The sequence below is a fragment of the Cyprinus carpio genome, chromosome A12 (assembly GCF_018340385.1).
Source record: "Cyprinus carpio isolate SPL01 chromosome A12, ASM1834038v1, whole genome shotgun sequence".
NCBI classification, from domain to species: Eukaryota; Metazoa; Chordata; class Actinopteri; order Cypriniformes; family Cyprinidae; genus Cyprinus; species Cyprinus carpio.
Genome location: NC_056583.1, coordinates 14,029,162 through 14,046,984, shown reverse-complemented (window position 1 = coordinate 14,046,984; position 17,823 = coordinate 14,029,162). Strand labels below are relative to the sequence as shown.

General features: G+C 38.6%; 1 protein-coding gene across 10 annotated transcripts in view; it reads left to right on the top strand.

Moving 5' to 3' along the window:
- Window positions 1–17,823, top strand: part of LOC109078504 (inactive ubiquitin carboxyl-terminal hydrolase 54-like) — a 128,899-nt gene that overhangs the window by 52,202 nt on the left and 58,874 nt on the right. For 9 of the 10 annotated variants that reach the window (XM_042767697.1, XM_042767691.1, XM_042767694.1 and 6 more), the window contains 4 exons: window positions 1,879–1,971; window positions 10,233–10,367; window positions 15,465–15,578; window positions 15,678–15,760. In XM_042767697.1, coding sequence (XP_042623631.1) covers window positions 1,879–1,971; window positions 10,233–10,367; window positions 15,465–15,578; window positions 15,678–15,760 — 425 coding nt within the window. Of the gene's footprint in view, window positions 1–873; window positions 1,201–1,878; window positions 1,972–10,232; window positions 10,368–15,464; window positions 15,579–15,677; window positions 15,761–17,823 lie in introns of those variants that run through there. The other variant, XM_042767698.1, reaches the window with a different exon arrangement.

Below are 17,823 nucleotides of genomic sequence, written 5' to 3'. Positions count from 1 at the left end.
TATTTATCTTGTCACAGCCCTAGTTTTGTTTTTTGTTTTGGCACAGCTCTAATAATTTGGGTTTATTCTTAAAACATCTATAATTTACCATAATTTTTAGAGTCATTAACATAAGTTAAAAATTAAATGAACCAGCCCAAAAAACATAAACACATGTTGTCCTGCATTATTACCTACTGAAAAACAGTAAATAAGTTATTTAGCGTCGCCAGTGTATTAGTTGCAGTAAGGTATGGAGAGACTGGAGAGGACACAAACACTACAGAAAATAACAAAGCACAGTTTCCCAAGCTGAGTGTGGCATTCCTGCATTTTTAGCCGATATAACTGATTTCCACACAGTGAGATTTTGCAGCTTTTCTGCATTGTTGTCTTTTTTTGTTGCTTTACTAAAGAACAATGCTGATCTGTTTTGTGTGTGGTCTGCGAGTGTGTATAAGCCCGGTTTTGGATGTTGAAGATGTTAAGGGTTGGTTTTTAGGCACAGTTGGCAATGGTGGAAGCATTAGGAATGGATAAAGCTTTGATCATCGGTGAGGTGTGTCTGTGCGTTTCGGGTCCAGATGGTTGCTTGAGGGTAAAGGTGTAGTCTCGCTGTTTGTTCCACTTTAGTTCTGCAGTTTCTCTATGTCTCGCTCTATATGATGAGTGCGAGTTGTGCCCGGGGCAAGTTAACTCCAAACAACTCTGATCCGCAGCGTGTACCGCATGTTCGGTCTTGGTAATTCATAGCTTCATATCGCTGCAGCAATTTCCCCCTCTGTGCTCCACATGCACTCTTATTCTTACGCATATCTCTCTCTCTCTCTCTCTCTCTCTCTCTCTCTCTCTCTCTGTCTTTCCCCCTCCCCTTCCTTCACTCCATCTCTCTTCCTCATATGCGATCGCACCTCTCTCTTCCAGACAGTTTGTGTCCTCACATCTCTTTCTTGCTGTTTTCCGTATTACCTCTTGTTCTACTGGGAGCCGGCGGTCTGAAACTCTGCCGGAGCTGGGACGGGCACAGTGCTAGATTCCTGGTCTGCCGAGAGGATTAAGTGGAGTGGACAGCTGGCAGATGAACAGAGTGAGAACAGCAGCCAGGACTGGCTCGTATTTATTGAGAGGATTGGAAGATAGTGCAGATATTGGCCGAGCGCTGCGGTACGGGGCCAGGAAGCCTCTGGGTTGTTTTGTGTAATGTGAAAATCTACCCCGAGGGTGAGTGAGAGCCGAAGTGTTTCATCTTTTCAATGTTAAATTACTTTTTACTATCCCAGCTTATTGTGCAGAGTCAACTAAGAAAGTAAGCCATCTGTAAGCCATCAATGTTGATTTTCCCCCAAAATGTGGTGCGTTCAGTGTTGTTTTGTTTGCATGGGTATCCTAAAAAGCCAGACTATTAGAGTTTGGGATGGGATCTGATTGTTTGGCCTGAACAGTGGAAATGGATCAAGTGTGTTTGAAAACTGTGATTTTTTTGCAATGCCGTTTGGTGATGCTAGCATGACTCTTCAGTATTGCACTTGCAGTTTTGGAAATATACAGGTTTTTGCTAGTTCTGCTGGTTAGAATTTGTCTGTGCTGGTTTGGTGCTGGTAGCAGGTGGACCACCATGAGGTTCACTACCAAAAAATACGAGTCAGCCAACATGGTCTGTCTCATGAAAGCCAGTGATGTCTTACTGTTAAAGCTATTTAAAAAGTCTGAATCTCAATATGCCATCGCACCATCTAGAACACAACATGCTGGTCTTTACAACAGGAATGGTGGTGGTTTCTCTGGAAAATGTGGGCAGTTTATGAGATGTTTCTGTTAATGGGCACTTCAGTGTCCACTTGACAGTTGAATTTCATATGTTCACTAGTTGATTTAACTCTTTTGTTCTCTCGATTACAGGTCCTTTGGCATCTCGACATCTTTCGCAGAAGCTTTCGGCAACTTAACACCCACAAGTGCATGGAGGACTCGTGCATCTTCTGCGCTCTGAAGGTGAGTGTTTCCAGGTGCTTTCTAAAAAAGGCCCAGTTGTGTATACCAGATCAAGAGGTGCTACCTGTTAGTATGGCCTTCTCAGAAAAGTAGCAAGAGGGCTACAGGAATCTCCTTGAGTGCTTAGGAGTGCTCTTCTAATGATCCTGCAAGGTGAGGGTAGGCTGCTTGGACTAATTGACTTCGTTGCGGACCTAACTGTAGCACAGGAACAGAATAAAGATGAGATTCTCAACATCAAGAGCTCTCTGTCGCTCTTTTCGAGGAAGTCTTTTTAATTTCCTGCCTGGCGGCTGATAGAGATGGGAGGACGAGATGGAGATATATGCTAGGAAAAGCAACTCGGGTCTCTTTTTAAATAACAAGCAAAGGCCTGTCACTCAAACAATATCCTGTTCTTTAGTCACCCTCAGGCTAAAAGTAGCTGTGCTATTTAAAGGTGTAACATACCAGTAAGAAGTCACAAAACTGGCATATTTCTTTAAGAGGCTCCTTGTTTTTTTTTAAAAGAAATCTTTGCCGTCAGATTTGTTCTTGGCCATTTGTTTCCAAAAATACCAATGCTTCTTGTTGGCTGTGTTTGCGCCTGAGAGAAAAGGAGAGGGACAAATAGTCTGATAGATTGAGAGGTCTTTTTCATTCTCTGCTTTGTGTCTGGTCTAATCTTGTCCTGGTGTTGAGTGATTTACCTCTTTATTTTATGTCCAGTCGTCTTGCTCTCTCTGAATTGAATGCTTAGTTCCTCTGCTAATGCATACTGTAGGTCCTGCTCCATTGTTTCCACGGGTAATTGTTACCTTGGCTACTCTGTGCTCTGATGGTCCATTGTCACGCCCATGTGATGCCATAAAGGCAGTCTGTGCCTCTTGGTGTTGGTTTCTTTGGAGTTGGTTGTCTTTAGTTGTGAGATTCAGCATTGGTGGCATTTTGGCTCTTTTGAATTGAATTAAATTGAGCATAATTCATACATAGGATAGAGAAATTAGAATGTTCCTGAGTCTTTAAAGTTTATGCATTTATGTATGGTTGGAAGGATGGATGGATAGATGGATAAATAGGAAGGTAGGCATGTAGTGAATAGACAGACAGAGATATAGGAATCCCGATGACCTTGTCTGGATTTGTTTTGCAGTTTTGCATGTGACCAATGAGGAGAATTATTTCAGTGACCAGTTTAATTATGTGATGGATGGAAAGATGGATAGATAGACGTATAGCTTGATGGATAAGTGGATAAATAGATAGTTAGACATACATCTAATTGCTATGTGTTCTTGTCCAGTTTTCTCTGGGCTTCTTTGTTGATGTGAAACACAAATGAGCCTGTATGAAATCCATCACATTGATTGAAATGTGCTCTGTCTCTTTCTCTCTCTCTCTCCCTAAATAAAGTGTGTGTGTGAAGTGCTGAGGCATCAGAAATCACACTGCTGTGGTGACACAGAGCCGTATCATGAGAATGCTTCCACATATTTGCCAGGATTTATGACCGTTCACCAAAAATTGCAAATGTGGTTGACTGCAAAATTTTTCAGCAGTGTTCAGATAGCATTGGTTTTTCCTCTTAAAGGGGTTATATGATGCGATTTAAAATTTTTCCTTACTTTTTGGAGTGTTACAAGCTCTTGGTGGATAAAGAAGATCTGTAAAGTTGCAAAGACTAAAGTCTCAAATCCAAAGAGTTTTTCTTTATAAAAGGTAAGAGTCAACCTCTCCTACCTAAAACGGCTCATTCTAAAACGCCCCCACATGTCTATGTCACGATGTGGGAAGATTTGCATAATGCCGCCCAAATGTTCACGCAAAGAAAGAAGGTGTTACTTTTATTCTCGCTTTTTTCGCCGGCGCCATGTTGTGCACACAACTAGAAATCAGTGGTTAAGTTGTATTTACAGCACTGTTCCAGAACAGTTCAAACCAAATACTGTATTCAAAACACAATGCATTTTGCGGTGGACAAGGACTGTTTCCTGTGAGAATTGCCTACAATGCCGGTGTCTTTTTCTATAAAGTGGGGCAATTCCAACTTTGCAAGGACAGTCTGGCACTTCTGACTCACAGCCTGTAAGTACGTTATCATATTTAAAAGATTTGCCACTGATGATTCAAATGTGAGTTTTGAGCAGTGCAGAGTAACTGTTAGAGCTTGTTGTTTGTCATTTCTCAAATCACAAATGCAGACATGGTTTTATGTTTATGCAGCGCGATACGCAACACAACGCGTAAAAGCACAGTATAAGTCATTATAATCAGTAATTATGCCCCACTGGATGCAACAAATGCCTCATTTGTAATGGGTTTTATTGGTTTTGTCTCTTAGCGCCGGGACACTTGGCATCACAGTGTTAAGGGGCGTAACATAACCGTCACACGCTTGAGGTATTCAGCCAATCACAATGTACAGGATAGCTGGCCAATCAGCGTACACCTCGCTTTTCAGAACGATGAGCTTTGTAAAAATCGCCGCGTTTCAGAAAGGCGGGACATAGAGGAGAAACAATAATGTACAGTATGTGGGAAATAATGTGTTTTTTGAAGTTTAAACAACATAAACACATTGCATTACACCAAATACACAAAATAATGTTCTTTTTAGCAACGTCAAATGACCCCTTTAAAAACATGATTGCATGCTTCTGTTCAGACCCTGTGATGAAACTTTGCTCTGTGGTAAAGCACAATACTTGACTCTGAGGCGGATTCCTGTCCCTCAGGTCTTGCTCTGAGCTATATTTTTCTGGCAAACCCTCTGGCATGTGATCTCATGTGGCTCTGGCTGTCCCCCGCCATAGCCTTGACTGGCATGCATTACGTCACCTTTCTCATTTTTAATGGAGAAACGTTAGTTTCGGCCCATTGGTTCTGAGAATTCCTCACGCATGCCACCCGCCAACCGCCTTCTTGCCAGCCATGTTATTGAAATTTAATGATCTAACGCTACTAATGATTGCTGAAATATGCCCTCGCCACACCGTTCCTTTCTGGAAACTGCTGAATTCTTCAAATGTGTTTATTTGAAAGCGTTCTCACTGTGGGGAATATCATGTTAATTTACTGAGATGCAAATTAGCTGTGGGGTACGAAGATGAAAAAATCATTGATTGTTTGCAGAAATATGCACAAGTAACACTTGCCCAATATTATTTACTGATTGGCTTCTTTGATTTCATTGCATTTTCAACTTAACTACTGTAAATTTATCAATTACTAAGATTTGGGGTAGGTTAGATTTTTTAAAATGTTTTTGGAAGAAGTCTCTTGTGTTCACCAAGGGTGTATTAAATGTAAATAAACTGTTTTCTTTATTTCTATTTGAATATATTTTGAAATGTCACTTATTACTTTGATGGGAAAGCTGTGTCACATGATCCTTCAGAAATCATTCTAATATGCTGATTTGGTGCTTAAGCAACATTTCCTATTATTAGAAATGTTGAAAACAGTTGAGAGGCTTAATGTTTTTTTTATGGAAGCTGGCACAATTTTTTTTTAAAAAACTTTGATGAATAGAAATTTCAAACGAACAGAATTTATTTGAAATAGAAATATTTTGTAACATTTAAATATCTCATTTATCACATTTGATCAATTGAATGTGCTCTTGCTGAATAAAATAACTTATTTTAAAAATAAATGTAAAAATCTCAGTTCAGTTGCTATAGCATTTACTCTTCAAATTATTGTATATATTTTTTTAATTACATTGTTTATTTTGCAGTTTACACTTTCTAACAATTTTCTAAAAACATTATAGAAATGTTTTATTTATTTACACTGTATCTTTTTTTTATTTGTTAGATTGATTAAACCGTAAAAGATTGTGTTAAATGATTTGTGCATCACCTAATAACAATTATAAGTTAAGACAATATTATTTAATCAGTCAATTAATTATTAACGATTTAAAAAACAAAGTGATGGCTGTATTATGAATTTTAAAACAAGTGCAAATTTAGGAGCCTACAAAGACACTGAATCAACAGACAAACTCACTGTTGTTGTTAAATAAATATAATTGAATGCAGCGTTTCTGTGCTAGCTAAATAATTTAAATGGTCTGACCAGATTTTTATGCCTATAATGTTTGTCAAGAGAGATGCTGCATTTCACAGAGGCCATAGTGTGACACTGGGCAGCGAGGGCCCACATTACTGCCACTTCACGAGGTGTGATAGTGCCTTGAGGTTGGTGACCTCTATCAATCATCAGCCCCGCTGAGGAACTGCAGCGCTGGAAGCAACACACACACACACACACACATGCACACACAAACTAAATAAATGCAAAGTCACAGTCACTCACACAAGCTGCCACCTCTATTACGTTGACGTTTCCTATTATAGAAGCTCCAGTGACACCTCTATGTTTGTGCCGTTTTATGTAGTGAGAGCCAGCGATTGAGTTAAACCCAATTACAAACTCATAATCAGCATGAGATTCAATCCCTCTGCAATTTGAAAACTGAGCCTGGGGAGTGTTTAATATTAATATATTTACATGCGTCACAAGATTGCTGTTCCTGTGAGGGTGTGTGTGCATGTGCGTACTCATTGCCCTTGTGAGTTTTGAGCAGTGCAGATGATATGTGTCACTGCTGAGGACTGTGTCTTGTGTCTTTGAGTGGAGGTTAATGTCTCATTTCACAGGCTATGCCTCATGGCTCGCAGCTGACAACACAATCTCTGATGGTGTGTGTGGTGTGTGGATGTGTATGTATGCATATGACTTGAGTATAGCCAGGCCGGTTGGGTTACATGTCCTTGTTTGAGCTGTTAAGGACTTTACATCACTGCCACACTTTACATCAAATGCTATTACACACATGGGAAGTCGTGACCTAATGGTTAGAGAGTCAGACTCGTAACCCAAAGGTTGTGAGTTCGATTCTCAAACCAGCAGGGATTGTAGGTGGGGGGAGTGAATGTGTGTTCATGGTGTGTGTGTGTGTTCACTGCTGTGGTGTGCACTTTGGATGGAATAAATGCAGAGCACTATTTCCAAGTATGGGTCACATCACTTTAACATGGACCACTCAACCCTCAAATAGGATTCCCAGTTCTAAACACTCTGTCTGTAATATAATATAAAGGCTCAAGGCGGTTTGTGGTCTTTTTGTCCTTTTTGAATGTCAGAGTTGTTTATATGTCAGTTTTGGTTAGCTAGCTATTTGGCCCACATAAAAAAAACATACATTGTATCCCAAATCGAATACTTCTCTACTATATAGTATTACAAAAACTGCACATTAAAAGAGTAGCGTGTCTGAATTTATAGTATTCGAAAAACAGTGTGTTGAATATGCCCAGATGACCTACTACTACTGGCAAAATTCTGAAGTGCACATTCGATGGACACTTTACTATCCCACGAGAGAGGAATTGTGAATGGTAATATAACCATATCAACTTTCATTCATACTACCCATATTCATACTGCATAGAACAGGCATATTCAAATGGCGGACTGCAGCTTGGCTTGGTTCCAACTGGACTGCGAGACATAATGGCAAAGGTGGCACCATTTCACCATTTTACCATTTCTTACATAAAATGAGCAGCACTTCAAAACAACAGAGTGGTTCATACCAAAAGCGCTCAAGGTTGTTTATTGTAATGTTCTTTCGGCATTTTATCCTCAAATGTTTTTTTTTTTATCTTAACGGTGTTTGTTTCTTCTCTATAAAGACACTGAAGCACCATTAGTGCTTGTGTAGTACCCACTCAGACATGATTTAGGAGATGCCAACAGGCTTTGTAGTTAAGCTGGTTGACTGGGGTAATTTTGCTTGTTAAGCTGGGCTGGGAGTGAACTATTCACTGGACTTGTGAAGAATTTTCCGTTTAGTTGCATCATGTCTTGCAGAGAAATTGAAGAGTTTTGTTTGAGGCAAGTATCAGGTTAGCTAGATATCTGTGAGCAGAATTGAATATTGAGTAGTCTGGCTTCATCATTTAAAAAGGGAAACTAAAAAAGCTAGGACTGTGGATGTACAAACCATAAATAAAGCAGAATTTGCTTAAAGCAGCATTTTGTGACTTCCATTTTTCAGTTTTCTTGTGCACTGGTCCGATAAGAACAGCCAATCAGAGTGATCTCTTGCACCAATGGGCTTTATTGCCAACATGCTCAGTCTGCCGAAAAAAAAAACACTGATGGCAGTCCAACAGTACAGAACACAATGCAAAAACTAGACGAAAATACTCTAAACAACAACCCAACAGTCAACTTTCGGCCTTAAACTCACAGTGGACAAGTTTGCATGCCTGAGTGGTTTCAGCACTCAAAAACCAAAGGTCCGCTATGTTGTCCGAACACAACGAACGTGTCCATCCGGGCTCGCTGTCCATAAAGTATACTTTGAAGGTTTTGTGTGTGCAGCTGTGCACTAGATGGAACGGAACGTGGAACATGAAATATATCTGAGCCTTTAAAACCAGCTGAAACTAGCTAAGACCATCAAACCAGTTTAGACTGGTTCAAGCACTTTATCAGTGGTGTTATTACTTTTGGATGAACAGAAACTCTGATTACGGAGTCTTTTCAAATTTCCAATGGTTTCTTCAATATTTTTTAAAACAGACCAACACAGACACGTCAAATAAAACAACAAGTGATAAGTTGGGCTGAGCTCTTAACTGGGCTGAGCAGTGTGTGATTAGAGCTGCATGGGGAAATGATGCAGTGGCTGAATTTTCCTCTCATTGAGTTTCCTCAGTGGGGTACATAACCCTCTACGTCTGTCCCTCCCACACTTTCTCTCATTTTCTTCCACCCTCCCTCCATCCTCTTTCTTTCTCTCCTTGGTGCAGTGCAGTCAGCACACTGCATTACCTGTTCAAAAGCCTCCGGCCCGTCCCGCTCAGGGGAAAACCCCCCATCCCATCTCCATATACTATATAGGGGGGCTGCCTTGGGCAGTGTGCCCACTGCATATATGAGGGTTTTAAAACTGCAGTGTGTGTGTGTTTGCAGCTGCAGCAAATATTTACCCAAGTTTCGCCCAAGTCCATTTGTTCATCTTATCTGGATGACCTCTGGTGAGAGAGCATTGTGTTGCAGTCATTGTTCATTGGGTTCAATAATAGTGTCAATGCTGATGGACAGGAGAATAGATTCCACCACAGGCTTTTAGGACACTGCATTTGTTTGAATGTTTACTGTTAATGAGCTCAGTATCTTAGTCTGATGTTTCCAGAACGCTGCTTCAGGAACAAGCTTGTCCTATCGAATGAGTGAGAATTTTATGTGGTGAAGAAAAGTTGGCATAAATCACTTTGAATGTATGGCTGTGTTGTAGTGAGCTGTCTGTGCGTACAGTATTTAGGCATGCTCAAATGTCCACATGGTTTTAAAATCTACCTAAATAACATTTTTGGTCCCATTTGATCAGTGTTTCAAGAGCTAATACTTAGCTTCTGCTTACACTACAGTACTTACTTATGATAAGAGAATAAAAGAATAAGAGAATGTTTCATTAAAAAACGTTTAAAAATGTTACCAACCCCAAACTTTTGCATGATATTGATAGTATTTTTATGCATATATTAGATGTTTAAAAGTCTAATGAGCTGCCTACCTAGACAACATTTTGGGCATTATTGGACATGTTCCAATATTAACAGCTTAAAAATTATGTTAGCTGCCTACTTAGACACCTTTGAATGTTTGCTGTGTTTCAGAACCTACTGAGATGCCCATTTAGACAGAACTAGTGGGCACACTGGTACATTTTCTTGACTTTATTAGACATTCCAATCTGTTTAAACACTAGCTATTAAACAACAACAACAATAAAAACCTAGAGAGCTTCCTACTTTAGCATCCTGGTGTATGGCTGCCTAAACATTGCTGCCATTGCATTTTTTTCTTTCCTTAAATAATTTTTGGCTACATTGTTACTAGATGCTTTTTTAGACAGCATTGGTGGCATGTTATTATTGGCATGTTGGCATGTTTTCTGCTGATCTACATAACTAGACTGCATTTTTGGCTGTCATATACAAATGCTTTCTAAGGACTAAGTAGGCAAGTTGCTAGGTTTTGAAACACAGCCTGTGTGTTTGTTTATTGATTTCTTCTGACAGAGTCTGTGATTGGTTGTATTGCAGTGTAATGTTTTTACAGTAGAGTATGTCAGCCCTGCTCTCTCTACGTGTGTGAGAGTGGGCAGGCTGACCAAAGCTGTTGTGAGATGTGGCGTGTCTTAGTTGCATCAGTTTTCTGTTCTTCCTTTGAGGTGCTGTTTTTCTTTGTGGTTTCAGAGCATCTTCGCCCAGTTTCAGTTCAGCAGTGAGAAGGTGCTCCCATCGGACGCTCTGCGCAGCGCTCTGGCCAAAACCTTCAAAGACGAGCAGCGCTTCCAGCTGGGCATCATGGACGACGCGGCCGAGTGTTTCGTAAGACTTTTGTTTTATCCCCATTTCACCCCTTTTTTCCACAATTTCTCCTTATAAGTTACTTTTCTGTTTTTGCTGACACAATGATCAGCTATACCCGTCTTACCTCCTCTCTTCTCATCCCTCTCTCTCTCTTTCGAAGGCATTTCCTCCTCTTACCTCTCCTCAACCCTATTTTAGTCTCTCCTCGCATCCCCTCTCTCAGTTCTGTCTTTTTCCGCTCCTCACTTGGATTTTGTCAACCTTGATCTCAGATTCCAGAGATGTTAGGTGTTGAATTTCAAGCACTGCTGCTTTTGCTCATCCTTGTGTGGTTTGAAGAGTGGTAGAAATGGAAACATGAAGTCTGAGCAGCATAGGGAAAATAACTCCGGAGGAAAGCAGATAGCTGAAGTTTGACAACTTTTTTTAATATTCACATATTTCTCTATGCACTGAAAAAGATGTGTCTCAGTGACGTTTCTGGCAGAATGTGTTGGCGTATCTTTGATAAGTATATTTGACTCAAAATGGCTGACTGATAGGATTCTCTGAAAATGTGCGAGACTTTAAATAAAATCTGAGGTTGATTCCTATTTAACTGTAAAGTAATGGATGGTTTTATTACCTTCCGTTGTTGGGAGACAGATTTTGTCTACCATGTAATATGATCTTGTGTCAATGTTTTGTCGGCAATGTAAATACAGTGGCAACAAAAAGTGGCTTAAAGACTTAAGCCACACTATAACGGTCATAAAAATATCAATTCACATTTGCAAACAAATGACAATAGACAATAGACTCGAAACTGAACGCACAATTCTGAGCCATAGTGCAGTGACTTTTAACCATCAGGTGGATTTTAATGGTTTTATGAGCCAATTTCCCCAAGCAGAAAAGCCAAAGATACTTTTATTATAATTTGGAACATTATATCTGTTTTAATATGAAAAACCTTGAAAAGAGATGTTTAAGAGATTTTGAAAAGAGATTTTAATTAGATCAAACTACTTTGAAGTGCTGAATTAAATATATTAATTGGACATTTTTACTGAGCTTGTCACCCATTCTTAGGATAACCTCATCCAAGAAGTGATTCTCATCATTTCAGTATTTCAGCCTTTTTTATTACGTTTTTATTTCTATTTTATTTTTAATGTAGCTATTCAATTTAGTTTAATTTTGTTGACTTTATCAATCTTAGTTTTTGTTTTTAGTATATATATATATATATATATATATATATATATATATATATATATATATATATATATATATGTAAAATTTCTCAGCATGTTCTAGTGTTATTAAAGGTTTCAAGTTTTGTAATAGTTTTAGAATATACCATATATCAAAACCTAAAATCAAATTTTGGCTATTTTATTAAGCTGTGCAGTTTGTTTTTGTTTTTGTTTTTTCCAGTCATGTTACTTTTTATTTTAATTAACAGTTCAGAAAAAAATGTTTTATGTAATTTAGTTTTTGTGTTAGTTTTTATTACCAATAATAACAAGATGTTTTCTTGTGTTCAAAAACTGCTAGATGGATTACAGTAACATGCACATCAATTACAGTTAAAAATGGATCATACTGAATCTAACAACACATCGTACATAAGGTTGTTGCCAATGTAGACTAGTAGACAGCTCACACACTCATTGGATTTTGCAACAGAGCTGTTTTTGAGTGGATATTTAGATTTATTGCTGTAGGCATCATGTGCTTTACAGGCATATGGCAGCAGGAGTTGGCAGGTATATATACGGGCCCTGCTTTTGCTTTAAATGAGCTAGGATAGGATCATTAAGGATATGGAAGCTTTCTATAAGGTCCTCCTGTACTCTTCAACCCACTCCTCTAATCCCCAGACCTGATTATTCGGCCTGGACCTGATTAAGGACCATAGATTGTGTTTATCTCACATTTATGTCCTTAAAGGACACACCGCGTGAGCATCAATACAGATAATTGCTTTTAAGCAAATAAACAATTGAACGATCATTCACAAGTGAGCGGCTGAGTCGCGGGCTCATTATTTTTAGCCAAGGATTTGTTGAATGGAGCTGCCATGATTTCTCCCATTTGTTTGACTGCTGCATTTGCGAGACACAGACATGGGGCCAAGCACTCGTCGCACCATTCGTCCCCGCTTTTAGATGCGACCTCTCTCCTCACGTGCACTAGATGACAGGCAGTACATTAGCGAAATGACAACTCTTCATTTCTGCCTCGCTCCTCTGCACATCTGCACCCCAGCATAAATAGCTGCGTTATTATCTGAGCAGGAAATGAAATGCTCCATATACTAATGATTTGTTGTGGGATACTCAATGAGAAGTGTTTAGCGGAGGGCGTGAGATGTGAAACTAGTTTGAATGCAGTATGTGAAGAGTCTATTTACAAGCTCTGTGAATTCTGAGTTATTAGTGTTGGGGAGTAGATAACTAGTACTTGTGGTACTAACTTACCTATATTTTTGTAGTTGTGTGGCTAGCTTGACTGTTTCAAGTCCTGTGGAAAACTACTTTTTTTGCTAAGAGTAGTATGAAATAATGCTACGGTTTTGTTTTTTGCAATATTGCACACAAAGCTTTCTGGCAGAGTGAAATTGAGAAAGTGTCTCAAGTACTTTTGTCTTAATGAACAATATATATTTCAACCTAACAAACTTTTTTTTAAATGTTTTACCAGCTTGTGCTTTACTTCTTTACAATAAATGCCACTTGCCATCCAAGATTAATACAATATTTTTTTCAGTAGCAGTGTTATTGCTACCTAAAACTATTAAAAATAATTTTTGCTAATTGAAATAAAACTGAATTAAAATGTAAAATATCATTTTGGATGACAGATTTTAAAACTTGCCATGTTGTTACTTACTGTTGCTAAAATTAAGTTAAAAGTAATTTAAATTAAAATCAGTTAAAGGGGTCATGAAATATACATTTAAATTATTTTATAAAGTTGTCTGAGGTCCACTTATGATGTTCGCATGGTTTTTACATTCAAAAACATCAAGATCAATAAGTAATAGGCTATTTTCTACCCTGGTTTTGAGGCCGGCTCTACATAATACATAGTAAACAAAGAAACATAGTACAAATATTTTTTACTCACATAAGTGTGCTGCACCTTTCCTGTCGGATCCAATATAGATGACACAGCATTGCTTTTTAATCTCAGTCTCTCTGCAAATCCAGAGTCAACCTGTGTCTTGTTTACAAAGGAATCCACGATGAAATGAAGCGAACAAATGCTCAATGTTTTACTCACGTGAGCTGAAAATTTGTTAAAAATAAAGTTCAACCACGCATTCCTAATATTTAAATCCGAAGGAAAGTTATGCAGCTACTGTGTTCTTCTACAACCAGGTACTGCACAATATTTTGCGATCTTTTACGGCATGTTTATGCATGTCGTTAAATTATGCAACTTTGTGGGTCCTCTGTGTCCTCTGCTATTATTCAGATGTGTTCGTATCAAACTACTGTATATCGATATAGGCGGTACTGCCTCATATCGAATCGTTTATGAATAAAATATCAATATATCGTACAAACTCGATATACAGCCCAGCCCTAATACAGTAGGTAGGCACATTCCATGATCTGACGTTCGCTGCGCCTGGTGTCAATAAAAGCTTTTATTTCAGTAACAAGGACACTTTCAGTTCTGAAACTTACAGAATATTTGTGACGAGGGGGGCGGGGCCGGGAGTCGTGGGAACGGAGCGAGGCCGGTGGAGTTAATGTTAATGCGCAACACCTGCGCTACTCACCGGTCTTGAGTCCCATGGAGGAGCTCCGGAAGGATAAAAAGATGAGTGACGATGGTGTAAGGAGAGAGGACCAGGCCTGCATTTTATTTTGTGTTTTGTTTCGGTTGTGCGCGTGACAGTCGTCCGCGAGGGGCTGTCGCACTCTTTTGTGTTTATTTTATTATTAAAGTTTTTATTTAAATGTTCGCCGGTTCCCGCCTCCTCCTTCCTGTGATTGCGAACTTTGTTACAATTTTTTTTTAGTATGATGATCTCTTATATATCAAAAACTCAATAGAAGTTGATTTCTCAATTCATGACACTTTTTAAAATAAAAAATAAAAAATCTAACATAAATATAAACAAGACTAAAATAACACTGTTAAGTATTTTAAGGTAGTTATATATAATATAATTGGACTTTTTAATGCAATGTGCGTGTATATTTTCGAGAATAAATTTGTTAGTTTAGGTAGCACTTAAAATATTTCATTAAATGCTGTTATTCATTTCAGTGTTATACAGACAGACTGTTTCCCTATAAATTCGTTTTCAGGTTTTATTGGTTATATCTTGTGTATATCTTGTTGTGCTGTCACCTTTAATATTTCTGTACCTGGTAGATTGTGCTCTGATTTCACAAGTAATTTATATTATTTAATAATTATATATAAACATTTTTGTTGCCTTATATTTAATTAAGCTGCTGTTCCTTAGCAAATTTCTTTTGTATGTGTAGCTAGCTTTTTTTAAATTGGCAGCTTGACTGTAGTTTAACTATTTTAATTAAAATAAACTAGCATGTAGCTTGGGGAGCTTTGGTTTTAAAGTAGTTTCTCCAGCAGTGGTAGTCATAGGGGTGTTGCAGGCATGGTCCATGGCTGTTAGCAAGATGAAAGTAGGGGGAACTAGAGATTTGATGTATGGTCTTATTCACCTCTCTCACTTTCTCTCCCACTCCCTCATTCACCCTATATTCCTTTGTCAGGAACTTGCAGTGTGATCGATTGATTTTAAATTTGTTCAGCCAGGGAATCAAAAGACTCTTATGAAAAATAGATGTGTTTTTCTCACTTGATCAGATTAACGTGAAGTGAGTGCTGACAGAGAAAAATTAATGTAAGTGCTGGACCACACAACTGACTCGCTCTGACACGTATACACAAACATCCGTTCAAAGATGCCTCACTGTTTAAATGCTGCAGAAATAGCCAGCGTGCTGTATTGCACTGGAGCTAAACATCTTGTTCCAGAATTGTTTATCAGAGCCAGATCAAAAGAATGAGAAAGCCAATGCGCTTACACACACCAACTCACTTTTACTAGAAAAGATCCAAACCCTCTGTGTTGGTTTTCTTCAGGAGAACCTGCTCATGCGGATACATTTCCACATCTCAGATGAGACCAAGGAGGACATCTGCACGGCCAAGCACTGCATCCCACATCAAAAGTTTGCCATGACACTTTTCGAACAGGTTAGTGGGTGCCTTTTTTTTTTTTTTTGTACTTTTTGTACTTTTTTGTGTGGTGACCAACATCTAACCCAATCCCCTTCATTCAACTCTCTCTTCCAGTGTGTTTGTAATAATTGTGGAGCCACGTCGGATCCTCTCCCCTTCATTCAGATGGTGCACTACATCTCCACCACCTCTCTCTGGTAAGTGGAGGACCATGTTTTCATATCAATAGAACACATCCATACAGTACATATGTTTCTGCTCATAGAAACGAATTAGCTCTGTTCCAAAACTTAGTTAGATGACTTGCTATTTACTGCCTATATAGACAGCTGCTTTCTAAGTCAGCATCTAAAAACATATAGAGTGATTTGGAACTCTCTACATAGACAGCAACTCCACTCAATAAGCGACTTTAAGTGCTTTTATTGTTAGCATGTTTGTTGAGATTACAATAATCTAGTATGCAAAAATATACACTACCATTCAAAAGTTTGGGGTGAGTAATTATTTTTTGAAAGACATGAATGGTTATTCAGCAAGGATGAATTCAATTGAATTATCTATTTATTTATTTTTTACTTTCTTTTCATCAAAGAATCCTGGAAAAAAATGTCACAGAAGCACAACCGTTTTCAAAATTAATAATATTGAGAAACGTTTCGTGAGCACCAAATCAGCATATTAGAATGATTTCTGAAGGATCATGTGATACTGAATGCTGAAATAATGGCTGCTGAAAATTCATAACGGTTATTTTAAATTGTAACAATATTTCTCAATAATCATGTGTTTACTGGAGTTTTTTGCAAATAAATGCAGCCTTGGAATTTTTTCAAAAACATTACTAAAACCTATGGACCCCAAACTTCTGAACAGCATATATAGCACTGTGAAAAAAAGCACTTTAAAGAGTTTGAGTGTCTTACTCAAGAGCCCAGTGACAATAGCATCCCTTTAAGTGTACATTTTTCAATCAAGTTACCACCTCAAATCTTGAACCATTTGGCCATACTACTGCCAACCATTATGTTTTGCTGTGCACTGTGTTTTGGTTCGCTTTGCCTTGTGCTGCAAAAATGATGGATACTCTCGCGGTTAAAGGTGATCTATTGGGACTTAGTGGGGTGTGTGACCGTGTGTATGCCGTTTAGCAGAGGAAACAGATGATTGTGGCTCCTGTCACTTTGATGTTGAGTGAGGGTTTCGATTTACACATCAGACTGGGAACTGAAGGTAACTTCCACAGTGTTTATTGGGTAAGTGAGCCACCAGCTCCAACTGAATGCTAAACCTGACCTGCTGGGCTGGAATGAGGCTCTATATCACGGGTTATTAGCTGACATCATACATATCAGACCCGTGAGAGCCATCTGCTAGAGCTATGTACAGGAAATGTGCCCTCCCCAAACCTCTCTCTCATATCCTATTCTCACACTCTAGTGTATAGATTGTTACACACACATGCAACCCTCATCTGCAATATTTTACATCTTTTTCTCTCTTTATCCATCCCCATGTTCCAACATATAAATCCCACATATGTGCACACACACGTACAGTACTCTTACAGTTTCCTGAAAACGTTCTTACCTGCTGTTTTTCATTCTGAGGGCTGCTCGACCCATCTAATGTTTAGACCATGATAATACCATTTCTTCAATGAGAAAGTGGACCACTGAGGACAGAGATAGGACATTACCCATCACTCCCACATCTTGTCCCCAGCCCCTTCAGTATGCCCATCAGTATAGGACATCAGAAAAAAATCCCTATCAGCTTCTCGGCCATCTGAGGTTCCCACGATACAAAATTTAACTTTCTTGTTTTATTATGCATTGCCAAATAATAGAATAGTTTGACCACCCCCCCCACTTTCAGGCCCTGATTTATTAAGATTCCAAGTAAAGGGTACTAATGTACCATCTGTCAAACTGTATGTGTATGTACAGTAGTTGGTGCATTATTTTGTAAGAATAATTGCACGTACTGTAAAGGCACATGTTAAGCACACACAAACCTTTTATCATCTTTATTTCACCTTATTTTGTGTTTAATTTTATGACTTATTAGGTTTCTACGCTATCACTGAGCATGTAGGTCAGGGTTTTCTTTGATACAGAATCATTTTACTTCACATGAGTCCTAAAAAGTTGGATGTTAAAATCTCACGAAAAGCACTCAAGGATCTGTTTTGACAGGCTGAAGAAAAAAAAAACAAGTTTAGACATCCCTCATTGATTTCAGTATCAGATATGTAAAC